The sequence below is a fragment of the Cyanistes caeruleus genome, chromosome 27 (assembly GCF_971803275.1).
Source record: "Cyanistes caeruleus chromosome 27, bCyaCae1.hap1.1, whole genome shotgun sequence".
Classification (NCBI taxonomy): domain Eukaryota; kingdom Metazoa; phylum Chordata; class Aves; order Passeriformes; family Paridae; genus Cyanistes; species Cyanistes caeruleus.
Genome location: NC_141727.1, coordinates 4744910 through 4771256, shown reverse-complemented (window position 1 = coordinate 4771256; position 26347 = coordinate 4744910). Strand labels below are relative to the sequence as shown.

General features: G+C 40.4%; 1 protein-coding gene across 1 annotated transcript; it reads left to right on the top strand.

Moving 5' to 3' along the window:
- The first annotated feature begins 793 nt into the window (after positions 1-793).
- Positions 794-4398, top strand: HOXB5 (homeobox B5). The gene is made up of 2 exons (XM_086864281.1): positions 794-2363; positions 3486-4398. Exons 1-2 carry the CDS (start codon positions 1814-1816, stop codon positions 3731-3733), a joined length of 798 nt encoding a protein of 265 aa, XP_086720407.1. The 5' UTR covers positions 794-1813; the 3' UTR covers positions 3734-4398.
- Positions 4399-26347: the final 21949 nt, after the last annotated feature.

The window sequence follows — 26347 nt, the reverse complement described above, 5'->3', positions numbered from 1 at the left end:
AGCAGGAAAAAGAAAATTATTTTTAAAAAATTTTAAAAATATTAAAAATTTAGATTTTTAATGAATTTACCCCGAAAAAAAAAAAAAAAAAAGTTAGTTGAAGGAATTCCAGCGTTTGTTTAAACCGGGATAAAAGGGGGAGGGAAAAAAAGTGGGGAAAATCTGAATTAAGCACTTTGGAAAGGGCGGATTTTGATTTTCTCTTTGCCAGCGGCTCCTTGGCTCGGGGATGGGACGAGGTTTCGTCTTCCTCACCGAGGAATTCCTCCCCAAACACTCAACTTTTCCTCGCCTTTAGGATTCAGCAGAACGAAAAAAAAAAAAAAAAGATTATTTTTATTTTTTATTATTTATTTTTTGGTTTGTTTTTAAATCCTCTGCGGGGATTTTGGGGAATTTTCAAAGAGAGAGGGGTGGGAAAAAAAAAAAAAATAAAAATATCTCGTGCCTGGAAACCCCTCGGTGGGAAACGCCACGAGCCGGTTTTAATGTCAGTCACTTTTAAAATCAATTCATGCAGAAGCTTCACAGCTGTAGGACATTTACTATTATTGCCACGCTTTTCATTGCCCGTAATTATTATAATTATATGTCACTTTCAATATGGCGCATAAATCCCAACGAGTTGCAGGAGAGCACAAGAAAATTCCTAAAGTGCCTCGGAAAGGGAAAGGGAAAAGGGGAGGGGGGAGAAAATAAATTGAAATAAATGCTAAAAAAAAAAAGGATAAAAAAAAGGATAAAAAAAAGGATAAAAAAAAGGATAAAAAAAAAGAGAGAAAAGGAAAGAAGGAGAAAGAGGAAAAAGAAGAAGGAAAGAGGAATAAAAGGAAAGGAAAGCTCGGCTCTTTCCCAACGTTTTGCCCAATTTCAGGGAGCTTTTGCTCCCCAAATATTCCTTGCAGGTCGAGGACTGGGGAGGAAAAGCGGCGCAAAGAGGAGGTGGAAAAGCTCAGCGACAGGAACATCCTAAAGAAACAACCTCGTCAAGCCTTCCCAGCCGCCGGATTTTGCCTGCTTTTCCTTTTTCCCACCCATTTTTCCCCCTCCAGGGTGGTTTTTTTTTTTCCCTCCCTGTCCAAACTGAAGGTGCGAGCGGAGGGGACCTCGAGACTTTTCCTGGCGACAACACCCGCGGAGGAACCACACCAAAAAAAACCCCACAACTCCCGACTCCAGCCACCCACAGAGGCCTCGCAGCCACTCAAAAACTCATCCCAAACTTCTCCACCGCTTTTCCAACGCCAGAAACGCAAAGACTTTTCCCCCCCAAAAAAATAAAACCCCTTGGCGCCCCGGAGCCCTCCCGGCCGCAGCTTCGCACCGCGCTTTTCACCCGCTCCTTTTTTCTGCTTTTCGAGGGAAAACCCAAGCGGACCGGAGCAAATCGGGGGTGATTATTAATTTTTTTTTTGGGGGGATGGGATTTTTTGGTTTTTTGGGGGGGTTGTTCTCCCCAAAAAAGCTGCGGTGCTCCGGCTTGGCCGGCAGGTGGCGCGCTCCGCCCAGGCGGGGGGCGATGGCGGCGGCGGATTTGGGGGCGACTTTGGGCCTAAAAGCGGCTCGGAGCTCGTCATTATTTGTAACCATAGAGCATGAATTACCTCTTGAGGTCATCAGTGAGAATTTACGACTGGTCAACAAAAGCACGTGACGCCCAAACGCACCCCCCACCCTCCCCCCATATTTGGCCGCATACATAGCAAAAACGAAGTACAGTGCATCGCTATAATTCATTAATACATCATAAATCGTCAAGCACGGGGGTTATAACGACCACGAGCCACAAATCAAGCCCTCCAAAATAACCCAAATGAGCTCTTACTTTGTAAACTCGTTCTCAGGGCGCTACCCAAATGGCCCCGACTATCAGTTACTAAATTATGGGACCGGCAGTTCCATGAACGGTTCTTACAGAGATTCAAGCACCATGCATTCCAGCTCTTATGGCTACAACTACAATGGGATGGACCTTAGCATCAACCGCTCAGCCTCCTCCAGTCACTTTGGGGCTGTGGCCGAGGGCTCCCGCGGTTTCCCTTCTCCAGCTCAGGAGAGGTTTAGACAGGCGTCCAGCTGCTCCTTATCTTCTCCCGACTCCCTGCCCTGCTCCAACAGCGAGAGCCATGGAGGGAAACCCGCCCCGTCCCCCTCCGAGCAAGCTCCTGCTGCCGCCAGCACCACCAGCACAAATTTCACAGAACTAGACGAGACCAGCGCGTCCTCGGGAGCCGACGAGGGCACTCCAATAAGCGGCAGCATCCCCCGAGCGCAGGCAGAGCCCATCGCCACCTCGGCGGCCGCGACAGAAGGGCAGGCACCTCAGATATTCCCTTGGATGAGGAAACTTCACATTAGCCATGGTACAGCTACTTCTTTTTTTTTTTTTTCTCTCTCCCCTCTTCACCCCCGTCGTTGTTTATTCTCCCCTCCTCCTCTTTTTCCTCCCCCTCTCTCTCTTGTTTCTATTTTTTTTTTTTTTTTAACCTCGCTTTTCCCCTCTTTTTTTTTTTTTTTCTCTCCCCCAACCCCTAAAAAATATTAATTTATTTTTTTTCCTTCCTCTCCCCCCCCTCTCCCCTCTCTTCTCTCCTTCCTTTTATTCCGCCGAGGCGCTTTGATGAGGATCGCAGCTTTTTATTGCTTTTGTATTTCTGGCCCTAAAGCTGGAAAAGGGGGTGTAGAGGAGGGGGGAAGGAGGTTTCCTCTGCGTTTCTGGGGGGTTTTATCTCGGTTTCGCTCCCCTCGGCGCTTTTCTGGAAGCTCCGAGCCCCTCGCGGGTGGTGGGGGAAAGGTAATTTTCAAAAAAAAAAAGCGAGGCCAGGGGGCTGTTCCTGGGGGTGGGGAGGGTGGAAAGGGAAGAATTGAGCATTAAAATGGAATTATAGGCACAGATGGGGCTGGCAGCCCAGTCCTGCTCTGCTTTTCTGGGTTTATTCCTGACAATCTGTGTCCCCCTCCCCTCCAAAAAAAAAAAAAAATAAAATGGGAATAATCGCCAGGAGATTCCCGGGGAGGAAAAGCCACCCCCATCCCTGAGCTTCCCTCTCCGCTCAATTCCCGCTTTTCTGCTAAAACCGAGATTAAACCCTCCAAGGAGCCTCGGGAACAACCACAAATAAAAAAAAAAAAAATATAATAATAATAATAAATAAAGGATCAGGGCAGAGATTCCCAGAGCTCGCTCCCGCAGTTAAATTATGGATATCGAGTCGGGAATGTCGGGGCTGGAGGGGCCAAGGGAGGAGAGGGGGGAGGAGGTGGGAGAAAAAGGAGAGGAAAAAGGGGGGGGGGGTGCTGTTATTTGGGGGGAAATCCGCGGATTTCCAATATTAAAAAAAAAAAAAAAAAAGAGAGGAGGAGGGGGGTGAGCGAAAAACACCTTAAAAATGAATAAAAAAAAATAATAATAAATCAGGAAAAAATGGAAATAAACGGGAGCAGAAAGAGCAAACGCCAACCCCGCTGTTGTCCGTGTTATCCAGACATGACAGGACCAGACGGGAAGAGGGCGAGGACAGCGTACACTCGCTACCAGACCCTGGAGTTGGAAAAGGAATTCCACTTCAATAGATATCTCACCCGCAGGAGGAGAATAGAGATCGCTCACGCTCTCTGCCTCTCCGAGCGCCAGATCAAAATCTGGTTCCAGAACCGGCGGATGAAGTGGAAGAAGGATAATAAACTGAAAAGCATGAGTTTGGCCTCGGCGGGCAGCGCGTTTCAGCCCTAAAATCCGGCAGGAATGAAGAGGAAAATAATAATAATTTAAAAAAAATAAAAAATAAAAAATATAAAAAAAAAATGGGAAAATAAAAAAATATATAAATGAAGATGATGAAGAAGAGGAGGAAGAGGAGGAGGAAAAATTAAAAGGATGTAAAAGAAACACAACGGGAAAAAAAAGAAAAAAAAAGAAAAAAAAAAGCGAAAAATGAAAAAAAATTAAAGAAATGAAAGAATGAAATAAAGGAATGAAATAAAGGAGTGAAATAAAGGAGTGATATAAAGGAATGAAATAAAGGAATGAAATAAAGGAGTGAAATAAAGGAGTGAAATAAAGGAGTGAAATAAAGGAGTGAAATAAAGGAATGAAATAAAGGAATGGAATAAATAAAGGAACGGAATAAATAAAGAAATGGAATAAATAATAAAGAAATGGCCGCAGATCTTTAGTTTCCGAGTACTGTACAGTGAGGCACCTTCTTTTTTGGCATGTGGTTGATTTTATCCCAAAAAAAAAAAAAACCCCCAGCTCCTGTCGGTTATCCCAGGACTGAGCTCGTGTCGTGTTCTCTTTTGGAGGTTGTGTTGTTTAATTTTTTTTTGTTTGTTTGTTTGTTTGTTTGTTTGAAAGAGAAAAAAAAAAAATTAATTAAATTTTATTTCCAGATGCTCCTCCTGCTCTCGTTGTTCTTCTAAATGTGTGTGTCCGTGATCTCTTGGTGCTTTCTGGAAAGCTGGCGTGTGTTCTGTGAGCCCTTTGAATGTTATAACTTATTTATAAATCCAGAACAGGTTCTTTGTTTATTTGTTGGGATTTTCTTTTTTTTTTCTTTTTTTTTTTTTTTTGCCCCCCCCCTCTCTACTCTTTTTATTTTATTTTTATTTTTCTGAGTTTACTCTTGGGTGAGTTCTGCTCTGCCCAAGCGAAAATCGCGGGTTCCTGCACTAGAATCGCAGAAAAAAAAAAAAAAATATAAATAAAAGGCTTAGAAAAAATTAAAAAAAAAATCCAAAAAAATGGGAAAAAAAGTGGGAAAAAAGAGGAAAAAAAAAAAAAAGAGGAAAAAGATAAAAAGAGAGAGAGAAAAAAAAAAAAGATAAAAACAAGTCTTATATCTTTCTGTCTTAAAATTGTCCAGTCTGTGTTTTAGTCCAAACTCCAGGCCAGGATTTCTAATCCCAGCCTAATTCCGAGGCGTTCTCTTAGACGTGGGTGAACTTCACTATTAAAAAAAAAAAATAATAATAATAAATAATACTCCAAAAAATAACAATAATTAATAATTAAAAAAAAAAAAAAAAAAAAAGAAAAAGAAAAGAAAATGTATTAAAAATAAAAATAATCCGGAGATTTTTGGAGTTGCTCTGATGTTTGTAAATATTAGAAATATTTCTGCCGTGAGTAATAGGCGGGTGGTAGCGGGCAGAGTGAATGCGGTGTTCTGTGTAAAAAATGGCATTTGTCATGTCTAGCAGCCTGGTAGTTCTTTGCCAAGAAGCTTTTTTGTATTTGTTTGTAGCTTTACTCGAAGTCAAATAAACGTTTTTTCCCCCCCAAAAACTCACAAAGGCTCCCAGTCGCTTTTTTTTTTTTTTTTTTTGGCTCCCCCCCAAAAAAATCCGCAGCGCCGGGAGGTGCCTGGAAGGTCCGGGGAGGGAGAAACGCCCCCAAATCCACCCGAAATCACCTCAAAATCCCCCCGAAATCCCCAAATCCCGGCGGCGCGCCAAATCCCCGCTCTCCGGCACCCCCAAAACCTCCCGGATTCACCCCAAAAACACCCCCGGGCAAAGCCCAACCCTCCAAGTCGCGACAACCCCGCTCCCGACGCTTTTTTTGGGGGGTTTTTCTTTCTTTTCCGGTGGATGCTCAACCAAAATAAAAAAAACACCGATAAAAAATAGAAATAAATCACATTTTAAACACCAGAGGTACCAAAACCGCGTCCCCGCCCGCGCCCAGCTGAGCTCGGGGTGATCCCAGAGCCCAGCTTAGCAAAGCGGGGTTTTAAATCAAACATCTCCGTGCTAAAGCCGGGCTTTGCGCCGCTTTAATCCCGGCTTTAACAGCCTCCCGCAGCGGCCCAAGCCGGCCTTGGGAGCCCAGCAAAGCCCGGCCTAAAGCTCGGCCCAGCAGAGCTCGGGCTCTGCTCGCAGCGAGGAAAGTTGGAACTCGGAACTTACCAAACTTAATTCTCCCCGTGTTTTGGTACTTCTTAAGTGACTTTGAGAGGGATGTGGAGTGGACTGTCAGCTCCCAAACCATTTGTTCGCCTTCCCCTTTGGTAATATTTGCTTTTTTAATCTTTCTTTTCTTTCTTTTTTTCCTGTTTTTTCCTCTTTTTCCCTGTTTTTTCCCTTTTTTTCCCCCTTTGTTTTTCTTTCTTTTTTTTTCCTGGTTTTTTTTTTCATTTTTTTCCTATTTTTTCCCTATTTTTTTCCCTTTTCTTTCCTGCTTTTTTTTCCTTTTTTCCCCTTCTCTTTCCTGCTTTTTCCCTCTATTTTTCCCTTTTCTTTCCTGTTTTTTCCCATTCTTTCTCTTTTCTTTCCTGTTTTTTCCCCTTTTCTTTCCTGCTTTTTTTCCTTTTTTTCCCCTTCTCTTTCCTGCTTTTTCCCTCTATTTTTTCCCTTTTCTCTCCTGTTTTTTCCCATTCTTTCTCTTTTCTTTCCTGTTTTCTTTTCCTTTTTCCCCCTTCTCTTTCCTGCTTTTTCCCTCTATTTTTTCCCTTCTCTTTCCTGCTTTTTTTCCCATTCTTTCTCTTTTCTTTCCTGTTTTTTTCCCCTTTTCTTTCCTGTTTTTTTCCCATTCTTTCTCTTTTCTTTCCTGTTTTTTTCCCCTTTTCTTTCCTGTTTTTCCCTATTCTTTCTCTTTTCTTTCCCCCTTTTTTCCCTTTTCTTTCCTGCGTTTTCCCCCCTTTTTTTCTTTTTTTTTTTCCCCCTTTTCTTTCCTATCCCCCCTTTTTTCCCCCCCCTTTTTTTTCCTTCCCCCCTTTTCCCTAATTATATTTTTTTTTTTAAAAAAAAAACCCATCCCAAACCACCCCCCAAAAAAGTCAACACAACATTTAGATGTCAAACGCACGGGGGGGGTTGGTTTTTATCTCCAAGTTAGATCGTAAAAATCGCCCAGACCTCATCCAGATACCCCTCACTGGCTCCCAAAAGTCACGTGAGCTCCATAAAGTTAAGTTTTATGGTTTTGGGGAGTTGACAATCTCCGATATATTTCACATTCTCCAGAATGTTAAGTGACACTTTAACCGCTGCCTCTGCCTTGTCAGGGGCAGCGAGGGCTGAGCGCTTTTCCAGATGATGAGAGATAAAAAAAAAAAAAAAAAGCTTTTTTTTTTTCTTTTTTTTTTTTTTTTTTCTGGTGTTAAAATGGTTTTTCTGGTGTTAAAATGGTTTTTTTTTGGTTTTTTTTTTTTTTTTTTGTGGGTTCCTGGTTCACTGCGGTGCTCAAAGTCCTGAAATATTCTCTGATTTAAGTGAAAATACCCAAAAAACCACCAGAAAAAAAAAATAATATTGTTGGCGAGGGTTGGTGGGGAGCAAAGAGGGGCTGGCGAAAAGGAGATTTAATTCTGATTTAATTCCGATTTAATTCTGATTTAATCCTGATTTAATTCTGATTTAGTTCTGATTTAATTCCGATTTAATTCTGATTTAATTATGATTTAATTCTGATTTAATCCTGATTTAATTCTGATTTAATTCTGATTTAATTCCGATTTATTTCTGATTTAGTTCTGATTTAATTCTGATTTAATTCTGATTTAATCCTGATTTAATTCTGATTTAATTCTGATTTAATTCCGATTTATTTCTGATTTAGTCCTGATTTAATTCTGATTTAATGCTGATATAATTCTGATTTAATCCTGATTTAATTCTGATTTAATTCTGATTTATTTCTGTTTTAATGCTGATATAATTCTGATTTAATGCTGATTTAATTCTGATTTAATTCTGATTTAATTCCGATTTAATTCCGATTTAATTCTGATTTAATTCTGATTTAATTCTGATTTTTAGGAGGTTTCAGCCTCGTTCCCATCACAGGCCCGGGGAACTGGGTGTGGAAATGGGATTAAAAAAGGGGGGAAAAGGTGAAAATTCATTTTCCAGCTCCAGCCCGGCCTCGCAGGGGGACTCGAGGCCAAGTTTGGGGCTGTCCTGGGGTTTGGGGAGGGGGCTCGGGGGGGTCGCTGCGATTTTGAGTTTCAATCCCCTCCCATCACCTTCCCCTCCCATCCCTTTTCACCTGCTCGCCAAAACCAAACAAAAACCACCAAAAAACACCAAAAATCCACATTTTTTGTGTATTTCTCCCTATCTGTGCTTTGCTGCTTTGGGTTTTATTTGAATTTATTTTTCTTTGCCTCGGGGCTCTTTTTTTTTTTGCTTTTAAACCTCCCAAAAAAACACCAAAAAATCACTAAAAACCACCAAAAATTGACATTTTTTTTTATATATATTTATCCCTACCTGTGCTTTGCTGCTTTGGGTTTTTTTTCTTTTTCTGGGTTATTTTTTTTCTTTTCCTTTGCTTCTGGGCACTTTTTTTTTTTTTTTTTGCTTTTAAACCACCAAAAATCCACCAAAAAAACACCAAAAAAACACCAAAAAAACACCAAAAAAACACCAAAAAACCACAAAAAACCACCAAAAAAACCACCAAAAAACCACCAAAATAACACCAAAAAAACACCAAAAAAACACCAAAAAAACACCAAAAAAATCAAAAAAACACCAAAAAACCACCAAAAAACACCAAAAACCACCAAAAAAACACCAAAAAAACACCAAAAAAAATAAAAAAACACCAAAAAACCACCAAAACACCACCAAAAAAAACACCAAAAAACACCAAAAAAACCACCAAAAAAACCACCAAAAAACCACCAAAACAGCACAAAAAAATCAGTTGTTTTGTTTTTTTGTCTTTCTCCCGATTTGTGCTTTGCTGCTTTGGGGTTTTTTTTTGTTTGTTTTGTTTTTTTTTTATTTTTTAATTTTTTTTTATTTTTTTATTTGCCTCTGGGCTCTTTTTTTTTAATTTTTTTTTTTGAATTTTTTTTTTTAAATTTTTTTTTTTTAATTTTTTCCCTTTCTTTTTTCTTTTTTCTCCTCTTGGATTTCCTCCCCTCCCCAAAACCTCCTGCCCCAGACATTTTAATAGGACGGAGCATCCTCACATTTCCTCACCCCATCCCCGCCATCTGGAGCCCCTGAATGACCCCTCAAGTGCGACACAAAAAATAATCACAGCAACCTCTCCCTCACCCCCCTCCCCTCCCCAAAACCTGCCAAAACCCAGGAAAAATTTGGGAAAACAAACAACCCAGAGCGGGGGGCTGGGCAGGGCAGGTGGAGCCGGTCCTGGGAGAAATAACAAAACTGGGCAGAGAAGGCACAAAAAAAACTAAAAAAAAAAGGGAAAAAAAAAATCACAATTCTCAGCTTTTTTGGGGGTTATTTTGGGATGTTCTGCTGTAGATTCCAGGGATGTGGTGGGGTCGCACCTAAAGCGGCTCCTCCCCTCCCTAAAAAAATGGAAATTAAATTGAAAATACGAGCTCAGAGCAATTCCTGGCTGGGAATTGGGGCGTTTCTAGAATTCACAGCACCCAAAACCCAAAAATATTTGCTTTTCCCCCCTTTTTTTTCCCCTTTCTTTCTCCCTTCCCCCACCTTTTTTTTCCCTTTTTCCCCCATTCTTTCTCCCTTTTTTCCCTTTTTCCCCCTTTTTTCCCCTTTTTTCCCCATTCTTTCTCCCTTTTTTCCCTTTTCCCCCCTTTTTTCCCCTTTTTTCCCCATTCTTTCTCCCTTTCCCCCCCTTTTTTCCCCTTTTCCCCCCTTTTTTCCCCCTTTTTTCCCCTTTTTTCCCCTTTTTTCCCCCTTTTTCCCCCTTTTTTCCCCATTCTTTCTCCCTTTTTTCCCTTTTCCCCCCCTTTTTTCCCCTTTTTTCCCCATTCTTTCTCCCTTTTTTCCCTTTTCCCCCCTTTTTCCCCTTTTTTCCCCATTCTTTCTCTCTTTCCCCCCCTTTTTTCCCCTTTTCCCCCCCTTTTTCTCCTTTTTCCCCATTCTTTCTCCCTTTCCCCCCCCTTTTTTCCCCTTTTTCCCCCTTTTTTTCCCTTTTTCCCCCATTCTTTCTCCCTTTTTCCACCCTCAGACCACATTTGGTGGACACGTGTCCGTCTCTTTTCTTGTTTTTTATTTTTTTTCCCTTTTTTTCCTCCCCTCCCAGGGCAGAACTCGCACACTTTGCAGATCGCTTTTCCTTCCTCCCGCTGCTTTTCCTGTCCCTCTCCATGTGGCCCCGAGCTCAGGGCTGGCCTGATCCCCCAAAAATCCCCAAAATCCCGGAATTTGGGGCCTCTCCCCAATTATTTTCCATGGATAATGAAGATTTTTTGGTGGAGTTGAAGGGGGATTTGGCCCCAAAGTGGGATTTTTATCCCCAAATTTGGGAATGTTTGGTGGTGTTGGGGTGGGATCCAGCCGTGGCCTGCTCCTTCTTCTCCCTCCTCATCCCTTCAGGAATGATTTTATTCCTGATCCCAAATCCGAGGTGTTTGGGCGGGAAAAGTTCTTTGGGTTTGGTGTGTGTTTGGGGTGTGCTGGATCCTAAAATCCTGGTGTTCCCCAAAATCCTGGTGTTCCCCAAAATCCTGGTGTTCCCTAAAATCCTGGTGTCCCTAAAAACCTGGTGTTCCCTAAAACCTCGTGATCCCTAAAAACCTGGTGTTCCCCAAAATCCTGGTGTTCCCTAAAACCTCGTGATCCCTAAAAATGTGCTGGATCCTAAAAACCTGGAGTTCCCTAAAATCCTGGTGTTCCCTAAAAAACTGGTATTCCCTAAAATCCTGATGTTCCCAAAATCCTGGTGTTCCCTAAACACCTCGTATTCCCAAAAACCTGGTGTTCTCCAAAAGCTCGTGATCCCTAAAATCTGTGTTCCCAAAAACCTGGTGTTCCCTAAAACCTCGTGATCCCTAAAAACTTGGTGTTCCCCAAAATCCTGGTGTTCCCTAAAGACCTCGTATTCCCAAAAACCTGGTGTTCTCCAAAATCTGTGTTCCTTAAAAACCTGGTGTTCCCCAAAATCCTGGTGTTCCCCAAAATCCTGGTGTTCCCCAAAAACCTGGTGTTCTCCAAAAGCTCGTGATCCCTAAAACGTGCTGTTCCTTAAAACCTGGTGTTCCCCAAAAATCTGTGTTTCCCTAAAGACCTGCGTTCCCAAAAATGTGCTGTTCCCTAAAAACCTGGTGTTCCCCAAAAACCTGGTGCTCCCTAAAATCTGTGTTCCCTAAAACTTGGTGTTCCCCAAAAACCTGGTGTTCTCCAAAAGCTCGTGATCCCTAAAATCTGTGTTCCCTAAAACCTGGTGTTCCCCAAAAACGTGTTCTCCAAAATCCTGGTGTTCCCCAAAAGCTCGTGAACCCTAAAACTTGCTGTTCCCAAAAACGTGGTGTTCCTTAAAAATGTGCTGTTCCCTAAAATCTGTGTTCCCTAAAAACGTGGTGTTCCCTAAAGGCCTGGTGTTCTCCAAACTCCTGGTGTTCCCAAAATCCTGGTGTTCCTTAAAAACCTGGTGTTCCTTAAAACCTTGGGATCCCTAAAAATCTCGTGTTCCAAAAAACCTGGTGTTACCAAAAATCTGTGTTCCTTAGAAACCTGGTGTTCCCCAAAAACCTGGTGTTCCCTAAAGACCTCGTATTCCCAAAAACCTGGTGTTCCCAAAAACCTGGTGTTCCCTAAAGACCTCGTATTCCCAAAAACCTGGTGTTCCCAAAAACCTGGTGTTCCCCAAAATCCTGGTGTTCCTTAAAATCCTGGTGTTCCCCAAACTCCTGGTGTTCCCCAAAATCTGTGTTCCCTAAAACCTCGTGATCCCTAAAACTCCTGGTGTTCCAAAAAACCTGGTGTTACCAAATATCTGTTTTCCTTAAAAACCTTGTGTTCCCCAAAAAACTGTTGTTCTCCAAACTCCTGGTGTTCTCCAAAAGCTCGTGATCCCTAAAATGTGGTGTTCCCAAAAACCTGGTGTTCTCCAAAATCCTGGTGTTCTCCAAACTCCTGGTGTTCCCCAAAATCCTGGTGTTCTCCAAAATCTGTGTTCCTTAAAAACCTGGTGTTCCCCAAAAACCTGGTGTTCTCCAAACTCCTGGTGTTCCCCAAAATCTGTGTTCCCTAAAACCTTGTGATCCCTAAAACCTTGTGATCCCTAAAAATCTTGTGTTCCAAAAAAGCTGGTGTTACCAAAAATCTGTGTTCCTTAGAAACCTGGTGTTCCCCAAAATCTGTGTTCCTTAAAAACCTGTTATTCCCCAAAAACCTGGTGTTCCCCAAACTCCCGGTGTTCTCCAAAAGCTCGTGATCCCTAAAATGTGGTGTTCCCAAACTCCTGGTGTTCCCCAAAATCCTGGTGTTCTCCAAACTCCTGGTGTTCCCCAAAATCTGTGTTCCCTAAAACCTTGTGATCCCTAAAACCTCGTGATCCCTAAAAATCTGGTGTTCCAAAAAACCTGGCGTTACCAAAAATCTGTGTTCCTTAGGAACCTGGTGTTCCCCAAAATCCTGGTGTTCCCCAAAATCTGTGTTCCCTAAAACCTCGTGATCCCTAAAAATCTGGTGTTCCAAAAAAGCTGGTGATCCCAAAAATCTGTGTTCCTCAAAAACCTGGTGTTCCCTAAAGACCTCGTATTCCCAAAAACCTGGTGTTCCCCAAAATCCTGGTGTTCCCCAAAATCTGTGTTCCTTAAAAACCTGGTGTTCCCCAAAATCCTGGTGTTCTCCAAAAGTTCATGATCCCCAAAATCCTGGTGTTCCCCAAAATCTGTGTTCCTTAAAAACCTGGTGTTCCCCAAAATCCTGGTGTTCCCAAAATTCCTGCGCCTCTCTATCCATAGATTTTCCATCCATCCATCCAAACATTCCCAGAAATTCAGTTTTTGGCTGTTCCCAAATTTTCCTCCCGATCTGGCACCACAGGAGATGAAATTTGAGGGTTTTTTGGGTTATTTTTGGGTTTAAAACCGTCCTCCCCTAACAGGGTTTGGGATTTTTGGGGTGAAAAAGTGGATTTTTGGATTTGTTAATGGGGTTTTTTAGGCATGGGGGGTTTTCAGGGGGGTTTTTATCTGTGGGGTTTTTAACTTTGGGGTTTTCAGTGGGGTTTTTAATGGGGTTTTTATCTGTGGGGTTTTCAGTGGGGTTTTTAATGGGGTTTTTATCTGTGGGGTTTTTAGTGGGGTTTTTATCTGTGGGGTTTTTAGTGGGGTTTTCAGTGGGGTTTTATCTGTGGGGTTTTTATCTGTGGGGTTTTTATCTGTGGGGTTTTCAGCGGGGTTTTTATCTGTGGGGTTTTTAGTGGGGTTTTTATCTGTGGGGTTTTCAGCGGGGTTTTTATCTGTGGGGTTTTTATCTGTGGGGTTTTCAGCGGGGTTTTTATCTGTGGGGTTTTTATCTGTGGGGTTTTTATCTGTGGGGTTTTTATCTGTGGGGTTTTCAGTGGGGTTTTTATCTGTGGGGTTTTTATCTGTGGGGTTTTTCAGTGGGGTTTTTATCTGTGGGGTTTTTCAGTGGGGTTTTTAATGGAGTTTTTATCTGTGGGGTTTTTATCTGTGGGGTTTTTAATGGGGTTTTTATCTGTGGGGTTTTTATCTGTGGGGTTTTCAGTGGGGTTTTTATCTGTGGGGTTTTTAATGGGGTTTTCAGTGGGGTTTTTATCTGTGGGGTTTTTATCTGTGGGGTTTTTAGTGGGGTTTTCAGTGGGGTTTTTATCTGTGGGGTTTTTATCTGTGGGGTTTTTATCTGTAGGGTTTTTATCTGTAGGGTTTTTAATGAAGTCTTTATCTGTGGGGTTTTCAATGGGGTTTTTATCTGCGGGATATTTTAATGGTGGTTTTTTTTTTCCAGTGGGGTTTTTAATTATGGGATTCCCCAGTGGGGTTTTTACCTGTGGGATTTCTCAGGTGAGGATTTTATCCGCAGGGAATTTTATAAGTGGGGTTTTCCACCGGAGTTTTTTATCTGTGGGATTTCTTTGCTGGAGTTTCCCGATGGAGTTTTCACCTCTTGGATTTCTCGGTGGAGTTTTCCAAAGGAGATTTTATGGGGTTTTTTTCCCCTTGGGGTGGGATCCTCACTGCTCTGTCCCCTCTCCTGGAGCATCCAGGGACTGGAATTTTAACCCCATCCACCCCGGGAGCTCTCATTTCCACCCTCAGCTTTTCTTTTTAGGATTGTTTGTGGTGTTCCTTTCAACAATTTGAGTTTTGAGGGGGTTTTTTTGGTGATTTTTTGGGTTTTTGGGCGTTTTTCTTCCTTTTCCTGTGAGGTGTCCCCCATTTCCCACCCTGCCAGGGGGTCACGGGCTTCCCATCTCCGTCCTTTTAAGCAAAAAATTAATTAAAAATATAATATAATAATGATAATAGCAAAAAATTAATTAAAAATATAATATAATAATATAATAATGATAATAATGATAATAATGATAATAATGATAATAATAATGATAATAATAATGATAATAATAATGATGATAATGATGATAATAATAATGATGATAATGATGATAATGATGATAATGATGATAATAATGATAATGATAATAATGATAATAATGATAATGATAATGATAATGATAATGATAATGATAATAATAATAATAATAATAATAATAATAATAATAATAATAATAATAATAATAATAATAGTAATAATAAAAAAAAAATCCTCCGGTTTCTGGCTCAAAAGGAAGCGCGAGGAGAATAAACAGGAAAGCTCTGACCCTGCAGGTAGGCGGGGAAATTTTCTTTTTCCTGGGCATTTTTCATCCTTTCTCCCACTTCCATGGCCCACGTCAGGCACGGGACAATCGCTGCGGAGCTGGGCAGGAACTCGAAATGTTCCAACCTCCCCTCCCCTGCCCGGCCGAGGCCCCAGGAGAGAGAAATTCCCATTTTTAAAATCTATTCTTTGCGCAGTTATTCCCGCTGGAGGTGAGGAAACCTCGGGTTTTAGGGATTCTCCAAACCCTGAGTGCTGAAATTTAATTTTTTTACCCCAAATCTGCCTCCAAATCCTATTTTTCCTCCAAACTCTTCCTGGACTCCAACCCCTGAGCAGTGAAATTTATATTTTTTACCCCAAATCTGCCTCCAAATCCTATTTTTCCTCCAAACCTTTCCTGATCTCCAAACCCTGAGTGCTTAAATTTAATTTTTTTACCCCAAATCTGCCTCCAAACCCTTTCTAGACTCCAAACCCTTCCTGATCTCCAAACCCTGAGTGCTGGAATTTAATTTTTTTACCCCAAATCTGCCTCCAAATCCTATTTTGCCTCCAAACCCTTCCTGGTCTCCAACCCCTGAGTGCTGAAATTTAATTTTTTTGCCTCTAAACTCTTTTTTTTCCTCCAAACCCTTCCTGGTCTCCAAACCCTGAGTGCTGAAATTTAATTTTTTTACCCCAAATCTGCCTTCAAACCCTTTCTAGACTCCAAACCCTTCCTGATCTCCAAATTCTGAGTGCTGAAATTTATATTTTTTACCCCAAATCTGCCTCCAAATCCTATTTTTCCTCCAAACTCTTCCTGGACTCCAACCCTGAGTGCTGAAATTTAATTTTTTTCCTCCAAACCCTTTCTAGACTCCAAACCCTGAGTGCTGAAATTTTTTTGGGGGGGGGAATTTTTTAGTCCCAAAAATGCCAAGTGCGGACCCTCCTCACCTGCCTCTCAGCATCTGTTCCTAAAAATAAAAAGAAACCCAAAAAAACTCCCATTTTAACAAATTTCCCCTTTTTATTTTTACCCCTCCCTCGTCCTGGTGCTCACCCCGGAGCTTCCCTGACATAACCGGGGATTTAAAGTGGAATAAAAACCCCCTAAATCACCTTTTTCTCACCCAAAAGCCAAGGCAGAGCCCAGATCAGCATCACCATCAATCACAACCCTCATTTTACAACCCTTTTATTTTGGGGAGGGCAGGAAGGGGCCCCCCCAGCCCAGGGCGCTGCCGAAAAGTGGGGAAAAAAATAAAAAAGATGAAATTTCGCCCATAAAATTTAATTTAAATTTAATCCCGGGGTTTATTCAGCAAAAAATGAGGGGGGGGAAAGGATGGAGGGGAGAATTTGTGAGGTTTGGGGGCTGCAAAAAGCAGCTGGAGGTTGCGGTGTCGTGCTGAGGCCATCTTGAATGTCATTTATTTGTTTTGTTTTTTAAGAATTTTGTATTTTTTGAAGGTTTTTTTTTTGAGTTTTCGTGCGTTTTGGGCCTTTCGCAGCTCGCTGGGTGAGGCGTAAAATTCAAGTTTAATTCTAATTTCCTCGCAATTAAAAATTCCACTTTAAAACCTCCCCCCCCAAAAAAAAAATATAAAAGCCAACCAAAATCCTCCAAGGTAACTCAGCTCCAGACTCTCCTGACGTCTTATTTTATCCACCAAAAAAAAAAAAAAATAAAAAGCGATTAAAAATCAGTTAAAGGATTTAATTAAGAGAATTAAATGAAAACGAAGGGGGCACAAATGAGCCGGGGCAAGAGAGAGAAGACAGAGAGAGTAAAAAAAAAAAAACCTAAAAAAAAAAAAAAAAGAAAAAAAGGCAACAGAGCTATTCTAAACGATTAAATCTCCATTTTAACACCATAATGGGGTTTGCATACTGAAGAGCAGCGATCGCGGCTCATATCTCATCAATAATTCATCGCCGGAGGGATCATCCCGAGGTCAGCAGCCTCGGACAGCGCCGCGATCGCGACACGGGGGCTGCCCCATCACCTTTATTTTCATTTTTATTTTTTTTTCCAAGGGAAACATCAGCTCCTGCCTTGGGGCTTATTTTAAAATTTTTTTTTATTATTATTATTTTTTACTGGGTTTTTTATTTTATTTTATTTTTTTTTTCCTTTCATTCTTGATTTTTTATTTATTTTTTTTTTTTTTAATTCCCCATGGACCCGATCTCTGTTGGAGGAGGGGAGGGCTCCGCAAACCTCAGGATCCACCAACAATGTGCTGATTATGCTTGCAGGGATCTCAGGGATCTCCAATTTTAAATTTTTTTCCCCTCCTCCCCCTTGCTTTTTCCCTTTTCTCCCCCTTTTTTTTCCCCTTTCCCCATTTCTCCCTTTTCCTCCTCATTTTCCCCCTTTTCCTCCTCATTTTTTCCCTTTTCCTCCTCATTTTTTCCCCTTTTCCTCCTCATTTTTTCCCCTTTTCCTCCTCATTTTTTCCTCCTTTCCTCCTTTTTTTTTTTGCCCTTTTCCTCCTCATTTTTTCCTCCTTTCCTCCTTTTTTTTTTTTCCCTTTCCTCCTTTTTTTTTGCCCCTTTACTCTTTTATTTTTCTCCTTTCCTCCTCCTTTTATTTCCCCCTTTCCCCTACTTTTCCCCCCTTTCCTCCTTATTTTCCCCCTTCCTCCTTATTTTTCCCCCTTTTTTCCCATTTCCCCCCCTTTTTTCCCATTTTCCCCCCTTTTTTCCCATTTTCCCCCCTTTTTTCCCATCTTCCCCCCTTTTTTCCCATTTTCCCCCCCTTTTTTCCCATTTCCCCCCCCTTTTTTCCCATTTTCCCCCCTTTTTTCCCATTTCCCCCCCTTTTTTCCCATTTTCCCTTTCCTCCTTTTCCCCATTCCTCCTGTTTTTTCCCCTTTTCTTCTTCTTTCCCCCCTCTCCTTTTCCCCTTTTCCTCCTTCTCTTCCCCCTTCTTTTTTCCCCCTTTCCACTTTAATTTTCCCCCGTTTTCCTCTTCCTTCCCCCCCTTTTTTTTTTACTTCCCCCCTCAAATTTCTCCTTTTTCCCCCCTTTTTTTTTTTACTTCCCCCCCTCAAATTTCTTCTTTTTCCCCCCCTTTTTTTTTACTTCCCCCCCTCAAATTTCTCCTTTTTCCCCCCTTTTTTTTTTTACTTCCCCCCCCTCAAATTTCTTCTTTCCCCCCCTTTTTTCTCCTTTCCCACCCTTTTATTTTTTATTATTAAATCCCACCCCTCCAACCAAGCTCGGGGAAGGTCCGGGGGGTGTTTTGTAATTCTCCAATTTCTCTTTATCCCCCTTTATTCACCCCGATTATTTCTCGATTTATTTGCGCTGCTCCCCAGCCCCGCCGTGACCTCCCCGCGAGGGAAAAGCTTTTCCCAAAGAATCCCTTTCCATCCCCCACAGACCAATTCCAGCCTGAGGAATTGCTCCTTCTTCAAATCGCTCTTCCTTTCACCCCCCAGACCAAACTCCTTCCCTTTTCTCCACCTTTCTCCCCCTTTTTCCCTTTTTTCCCCCTCTTTTTATCTCATTTTCCCCCCTTTATTCCCCATTTTTCCCCCTTTATTCCCCCTTTTTCCTCCTTTATTCCCCTTTTTCCTCCTTTATTCCCAATTTTTTCTCACTTTCCCCCCCCTTTTTCCCCTTTATTCCCATTTTTTCTCCCTTTATTCCCAATTTTTTCTCACTTTTCCCCCCTTTTTCCCCTTTATTCCCATTTTTTCTCCCTTTATTCCCTTTTTCCCCTTTATTCCCATTTTTTCTCCCTTTATTCTCCCTTTATTCCCATTTTTTCTCCCTTTATTCCCCCTTTTCCCCTTTATTCCCAATTTTTCTCCATTTATTCCCAATATTTTCTCCCTTTCCCCCCCTTTTTCCCCTTTATTCCCATTTTTTCTCCCTTTATTCCCTTTTTCCCCTTTATTCCCATTTTTTCTCCCTTTATTCTCCCTTTATTCCCATTTTTTCTCCCTTTATTCCCCCTTTTCCCCCTTTATTCCCATTTTTCTCCCTTTTTTCCAAATTTTTTCTCCCTTTATTCCAAATTTTTTCTCCATTTATTCCCAATTTTTTCTCCCCTTTTCCCCCCCTTTTTTCCCCTTTATTCCAAATTTTTCCTCCTTTATTCCCCCATTTTTCCTCCTTTATTCCCCCTTTTTTCTCCATTTATTCCAAATTTTTCCTCCTTTATTCCCATTTTTTCCCCTTTATTCCCATTTTTCCTCCTTTATTCCCCTCTTTTCTCCCTTTATTCCCTATTTTTCCTTTATTCCCATTTTTTCTCCCATTTTTCCCCATTTTTTTCCTCCTTCCCCCCTTTTCTTCTCCTTTCCTCCCCTTCCCCCCCTTTATTCTTTTTCTCCTCCCATTTCTTCCCCCTTTTTTCTCTTTTTCCACTTTTTTCCTCCTTCTCCCTTTTTTTTCCTGCTTTTTCCCCTTTTCCCCCCCTTTTTCCCCCTTTTTCCCCCATTTTTCTCTATTTCCCCCCATTTTTCCCCCATTTTTCCCCCATTTTTCCCCTTTTCCCCCTTTTTTCCCCTTTTCCCCCATTTTTTCTCTATTTCCCCACATTTTTTCCCCTTTTCCCCCATTTTTCCCCTTTTCCCACCTTTTTTTCTCTATTTTCCCCCATTTTTCCCCCATTTCCCACCTCGTTTTCCCCATTTCTCCCCATTTTTTCTCTATTTCCCCCCATTTTTTCCCCTTTCCCCCCATTTTTTCCCCTTTTCCCCCATTTTTCCCCTTTCCCCCCCTTTTTTCTCTATTTACCCCCATTTTTTCCCCTTTTCCCCCATTTTTCCCCTTTTCCCCCCCTTTTTCCCCCTTTTCCCCCATTTTTTCTCTATTTCCCCCCATTTTTTCCCCTTTCCCCCATTTTTTCTCTATTTCCCCCCATTTTTTCCCCATTTTTCCCCCATTTTTCCCCTTTTCCCCCCCTTTTTTCCCCTTTCCCCCATTTTTTCTCTATTTCCCCCCATTTTTTCTCTTTTTACCCCCATTTTTCCCCTTTTCCCCCCCTTTTTTCACCCTTTCCCCCCATTATTTCTCTATTTCCCCCCATTTTTTCCCCCTTTCCCCCATTTTTCCCCTTTCCCCCCTTTTTTCCCCCTTTTCCCCCATTTTTTCTCTATTTCCCCCCATTTTTTCTCTATTCCCCCCATTTTTTCCCCTTTTCCCCCATTTTTTCTCTATTTCCCCCCATTTTTTCCCCCATTTTCCCCCCATTTTTCCCCTTTTCCCCCCATTTTTTTTCTATTTCCCCCATTTTTTCCCCCATTTTTCCCCTTTCCCCCTCCTTTTTTCCCCTTTTCCCCCTTTTTTCCCCTTTCCCCCCATTTTTTCTCTATTTCCCCCCATTTTTTCCCCTTTTCCCCCTTTTTTCCCCTTTTCCCCCCTTTTTTCCCCTTTCCCCCCCTTTTTTCCCCTTTTCCCCCATTTTTTCTCTTTCCCCCCATTTTTTCCCCTTTTCCCCCCTTTTTTCCCCCATTTTTCCCCTTTTCCCCCCATTTTCCCCCCATTTTTCCCCTTTTCCCCCCTTTTATCCCCTTTTCCCCCCCTTTTTTCTCTATTTCCCCCCCTTTTTTCCCCATTTCCCACCTCGTCTTCCCCATTTCTCCCCATTTTTTCTCTATTTTTCCCTTTTTTCCCTTTTCCCCCTTTTTTTAACACCCAACCCCACAAACCCCATTAAAACCCCACAACAAAACAACCCCAAAAACCCCAAAAAAACCCAATTTTCCCTCCCTCCTCCTCCTCCCCTCGATGGATTCAGCACTAAAATTCCCTTCCAGCTGATTTTTACCCTTTTTCCCCCCTTTTCGAGGTGAAATAAATGACATTTTGAAGGAGTTTGATAACTTAACTCGAGGTTTCCAACCCCGCCGTGTTCTGTTACCCTAAATAACTTTAAAAAAAAAAACTATTTTGACAGCCGGAGTTGAAAGAAAAAGGAGTTTTTTGTTATTTTTATATTTTTTTTCACTTTTTTTTTCTTTTTTTTACCCTTTTTGATTAATCTCTTTTTAACGCGCCCAGGGACGTCGCGAGCGCGTCTTGATATTTAAATATAAATAGATATAAATAGATAAAAATTAATATAAATAAATATAAATAGATAAAAATAGATATAAATATAGAAAAATTAATATAAATAAATATAAATATATAAAAATAGATATAAATAGATAAAAATTAATATGAATAAATATAAATAGATAAAAATAGATATAAATAGATAAAAATAGATATAAATAGATAAAAATATGTAAATAGATATAAATTGATATAAATTGATATAAATTGATATAAATAGATAAAATAAATATAAATAAATATAAATAGGTATAAATAGATATAAATAGATAAAAATAGATATAAATAGATAAAATAAATATAAATAAATATAAATAGGTATAAACAGATATAAATAGATAAAAATAGATATAAATAGATAAAAATAGATATAAATAGACAAAAATAGATATAAATATATAAAATAAATATAAATAGATAAAAATAAATATAAATAGATATAAATAGATATAAATCCGGATTTATTTATGCCACCCGCCTGTCAAAATAAATCGGGGTTTTGGGGGTTGGTGGGGGATTTTTGGGGGAAAAAAGGGTTTTTTTGGGGTTTTTTTAAATTTAATTTTGGGGGGTGTGGGATGGAGCTGGAGGGAAGAGAGTGGGGGTTTTATTTATGGGGTTTTTATTTGTGGGGTTTTTATTTGTGGGGTTTTTAGTGGAGGTTTTATTTATGGGGTTTTTATTTGTGGGGTTTTTATTTGTGGGGTTTTTAATGGGGGTTTTATCTGTGGGGTTTTTATTTGTGGGGTTTTTAATGGGGTTTTATCTGTGGGGTTTTTATCTGTGGGGTTTTTATTTGTGGGGTTTTAGTGGGGTTTTATTTGTGGGGTTTTTAGTGGGGTTTTTATCTGTGGGGTTTTTATTTGTGGGGTTTTTATCTGTGGGGGTTTTATTTGTGGGGTTTTTAATGGGGTTTTATCTGTGGGGTTTTTATCTGTGGGGTTTTTATCTGTGGGGTTTGTATTTGTGGGGGTTTCAGTGGGGTTTTTATTTGTGGGGGTTTTAATGGGGTTTTAGTGGGGTTTTTATTTGTGGGGTTTTTAATGGGGTTTTTATCTATGGGGTTTTTAATAGGATTTTTATCTGTGGGGTTTTTAATGGGATTTTTTAGCTGTGGGACCTTTTAGTGAGATTTTATCCGTGGGGTTTTTATCTCTGAGGTTTTTAATGGGGTTTTGAGCTGTGGGATTTCTAGAGGAAGTTTTAGCTGTGGGGTTTTTCAGTGAGGTTTTTTACCTGTGGGATCTTTCAGTGAGATCTTTAGTGGGGTTTTGAGCTGTGGGGTTTTTCACTGGGGTTTTTAATGGGAATTTTAGCTGTGGGGTTTTTAGTGGAGATTTTACCTGTGGGGTTTTGAGCTGTGAGGTTTTGAGATGTGGGGTTTTACCTGTGGGGTTTTACCTGTGGGGTTTTTATCTGTGGGGTTTTTCAGTGAGATTTTCAGTGGGGTTTTTACCTGTGGGGTTTCTCGGTGGGGTTTTTGCCTGTGGGAGTTTTCAGTGGGGATTGTCAGTGGGGTTTTTGTGGGGTTTTTATCTTTGGGGTTTATCAGCGGGTTTTTATCTGTGGGGTTTTTAGCTGTGGGATTTTATCTGTGGGGTTTCTCTCTGTGGGGTTTTCAGTGGGTTTTTATCTTTGGGGTTTCTCTCTGTGGGATTTTATCTTTGGGGTTTCTCAGTGGGGTTTTCAGTGGGGTTTTTATCTGTGGGGATTTTTCTGTGGGGTTTTTATCTGTGGGGTTTTATCAGTGGGGTTTCTCTCTGTGGGGTTTTCAGTGGGTTTTTATCTTTGGGGTTTTTATCAGTGGGGTTTCTCTCTGTGGGGTTTATCTGTGGGGTTTTATCTGTGGGATTTCTCAGTGGGATTTTTATCTGTGGCGTTTTTATCTGTGGGGTTTCTCGGTGGGGTTTTTTATCTGTGGGGTTTCTCGGTGGGGTTTTATCTGTGGGGTTTTTATATTTGGGGTTTCTCAGTGGGATTTTTATCTGTGGGATTTTATCTGTGGGGTTTATCTGTGGGGTTTCTCTGTGGAGTTTTATCAGTGGGGTTTATCTGTGGGGTTTTTATCTGTGTGTTTTTATCTTTGGGGTTTTTATCAGTGGGGTTTCCCTGTGGGGTTTATCAGTGGGGTTTCTCATTGGGGTTTATCAGTGGGGTTTTTATCAGTGGGGTTTCTCAGTGGGGTCTCTCGGTGGGGTTTATCAGTGGGGTTTTTATCAGTGGGGTTTATCAGTGGGGTTTTTATCAGTGGGGTTTCTCGGTGGGATTTATCAGTGGGGTTTATCAGTGGGGTTTATCAGTGGGGTTTATCAGTGGGGTTTATCTGTGGGGTTTCTCGGTGGGGTTTTTATCAGTGGGGTTTCTCGGTGGGGTTTCTCATTGGGGTTTATCAGTGCGGTTTCTCTGTGGGGTTTATCAGTGGGGTTTCTCAGTGGGGTTTATCTGTGGGGTTTCTCAGTGGGGTTTCTCAGTCGGTTTTTATCATTGGGGTTTCTCAGTGGGGTTTATCCGTGGGGTTTATCAGTGGGGTTTTTATCTGTGGGGTTTTTATCAGTGGGGTTTATCAGTGGGGTTTTTATCTGTGGGGTTTTTATCAGTGGGGTTTATCAGTGGGGTTTATCAGTGGGGTTTATCAGTGGGGTTTTATCAGTGGGGTTTCTCAGTCGGTTTTTATCATTGGGGTTTCTCAGTGGGGTTTCTCAGTGGGGTTTTATCAGTGGGGTTTCTCGGTGGGGTTTCTCATTGGGGTTTATCAGTGCGGTTTCTCTGTGGGGTTTATCAGTGGGGTTTATCAGTGGGGTTTTATCAGTGGGGTTTCTCAGTCGGTTTTTATCATTGGGGTTTCTCAGTGGGGTTTCTCAGTGGGGTTTTATCAGTGGGGTTTCTCATTGGGGTTTCTCAGTGGGGTTTCTCGGTGGGGTTTCTCAGTGGGGTTTATCAGTGGGGTTTTTATCAGTGGGGTTTATCAGTGGGGTTTATCAGTTGGGTTTCTCAGTCGGTTTTTATCAGTGGGGTTTATCTGTGGGGTTTTTATCTGTGGGGTTTCTGGCCGGGATGGGGGGATCGCCTGTAACATCCCCGAGCAGCCAGCAGAGCTCGCTTCACACCAAGTTCACGTCCAGCGGGGCCGGAGCGGCCCCACAACCCCGCGACCCCCGGCGGGACCCCCCAAATCCAGCCCCAAACCTCTCCCCGAATCCCCTCCAAAAAACCCCAGCGAGCTCCCCCAAATCCCCCATAAAACGCAAATAACGCCCTGAAACCTTACGGGATTTCTTTTCCTTCCCCCTCCCCACCCCTCCGATATTTCAAATTAAAAAAAGCGGAAAGGGAGAGAAAAATAAAAGCAGAGATGGGAGAGAGGCGGAGATAAAAATCTGATTTTTGTGGATAAAAAACTCTGAATTCTGTAGTTAAATAAAAACTCTGATTTCTGTAGTTAGATAAAAAACTCCGATTTTTGTGGTTTAGATAAAAAAATCTGATTTTTTGTGGATTAGATTAAAAAACTCTGATTTCTATAGTTAGATTAAAAAATCTGATTTCTGTGGATAGATAAAAACTCTGATTTCTGTAATTAAATAAAAAAACTCTGATTTCTGTGGATTAGATTAAAAACCTCTGATTTCTGTAATCAAATAAAATACTCTGATTTTTGTGGATTAGATAAAAAAATCTGATTTCTGTGGATAGATAAAAACCTCTGATTTATATAGCAAAAAACTCGGATTTCTGTAGTTAGATAAAAAAATCTGATTTCTGTGGATTAGATTAAAAAACTCTGATTTCTATAGTTAGATAAAAACTCAGATTTCTGTGGATTAGATTAAAAAAACTGACTTTTGTGGTTTAGATAAAAACTCTGATTTCTATAGTTAGATAAAAAATCTGATTTCTGTGGATTAGATTAAGAAAACTGATTTTTTTGGTTTAGATAAAAACTCTGATTTCTATAGTTAGATAAAAAAATCTGATTTTTGTGTTTAAATAAAAAAAATCCGATTTTTTTTTTAATTTTCCGCTAAGGATAACAATAAAAAAAATTAAAAAAAAAAAAAAAAAGCGAGAAAAATCACATTATTTTCCCTTTTTTTTTTTGGGTTTTTTATTTTTCCTCCTTGGGTTTTGGAAAATAAAAAGCAACGAAGCAGCGCCGCGCTGTTTTCTGGAGCTGCAGACGGCAACCGCGGTCTTGGGGGGCTTGTTAGTACAGCATTATAGCTCGAGGGGTCAAAAAGTTGAGGGTCAAAAGTTTAGGCTGTGCGTGACTCGGTGTTGTGTACAACCCTGATGGGAAAAAGGGGAAAAAAAATGGAGAGAGAGGAAAAAAAAAAAAAAAAGGAGAGGGGGGAGGAAAAATCTGGGAGAGGAGAAAGGGGATGGAGAGGTGGAAAGGATTTAAAAATTTAAATTATAATTAAAATATTGATGATTATGATATGAAAATAAATAAGATTAGAGAATAAAAGGTGCGAAATTCAAAATCCGAATCGTCTCCCGCGAGGAAAAGCTGAATATTTGGGGTTTTTTTTTGTTTTGTTTTTAAGATAAGTCCCGAAACGCAGTTTGGGCTGGAAAGGAGCAGAATCGGAGGGAAATGCATTTATTAAATCCAATTACGCCCAGCTCCCTCTAGGATATTAACGCCAGCAGTTAAAAAATAATTTTCATTCCGGCGTCAATTTTGTTTGGAGAGGGTTTAAATTATCCAGGAAAAAAAAATAAAATAAAAATAATAATAATAAATTAAAAAAAGAAATAAAAAAGGCGGCCACGGTCGGTGAAAATCTGTTGGAACATCTTGGCTTGGAAACGCTTCCAAAACCTTTGGAGAGGCGCCGGGGATTTTAAAATACAAAAAAAAAACGATCCAAAAATAAAAGAATTGAGAGGCAAAAAAAAAAAAACAAACCCTGGGCGATTTATTCTGGTTCCCACCTCAGCGGTGGGAAACCTGGAGCGGTGATTTATGAGCGAAAACCGCGGGCTGAGGGCTTGAAAAAAATTCAATATATGAATTTAAAGGCGTTTTGAAGTGCCCGCTTTGCTCGGGTTAAAGGAGCCGGGTTTATTATTTGATTTTTGCAGGCGGAATTGGGCTGAAAATGCGTTTTTATTCCTGGCTCGCTGTAACAGTTTAATGAACTGATATAATAAATATTTCCCTTGGCGTCGCGAAGTTATTTCTGCGCTGCCAGACTTCGAAAGCCTCCAAACTCTTAAATATTATTTGCACTGGGAGCGGGGGAAGATCTTTTCAATCGCTCCTTAAGCAAACACTCGGAGAGAGGCGAAGTCTCCTGGAAAAAAAAAGGGGATTAAAAAAAAAAAAATAGAATATAAAAAAAAATGGAATATAAAAAAATAGAATATATAAAAAAATAGAATATAAAAAAAATAGAATATAAAAAAAATAGAATATAAAAAAATGGAATATAAAAAAAATAGAATATAAAAAAATAGAATATAAAAAATAGAATATAAAAAAATAGAATATAAAAAAATAGAATATAAAAAAATAGAATATAAAAAAAATAGAATATATAAAAATAGAATATAAAAAAATACAATAGAAAAAATAGAATATAAAAAAATATAATATAAAAAAATAAATAGAAAAATGATAATATATATATTAAAAAAATAATAATAAAAAAATCACTGGGAATTTTCTCTCCTCTCCCGCTTTTTTTTTAATTATTATTTTTAATTTTTAATTTTTATTTATTATTTCCTCCCCTCTCCCGGCTTTTTTTTA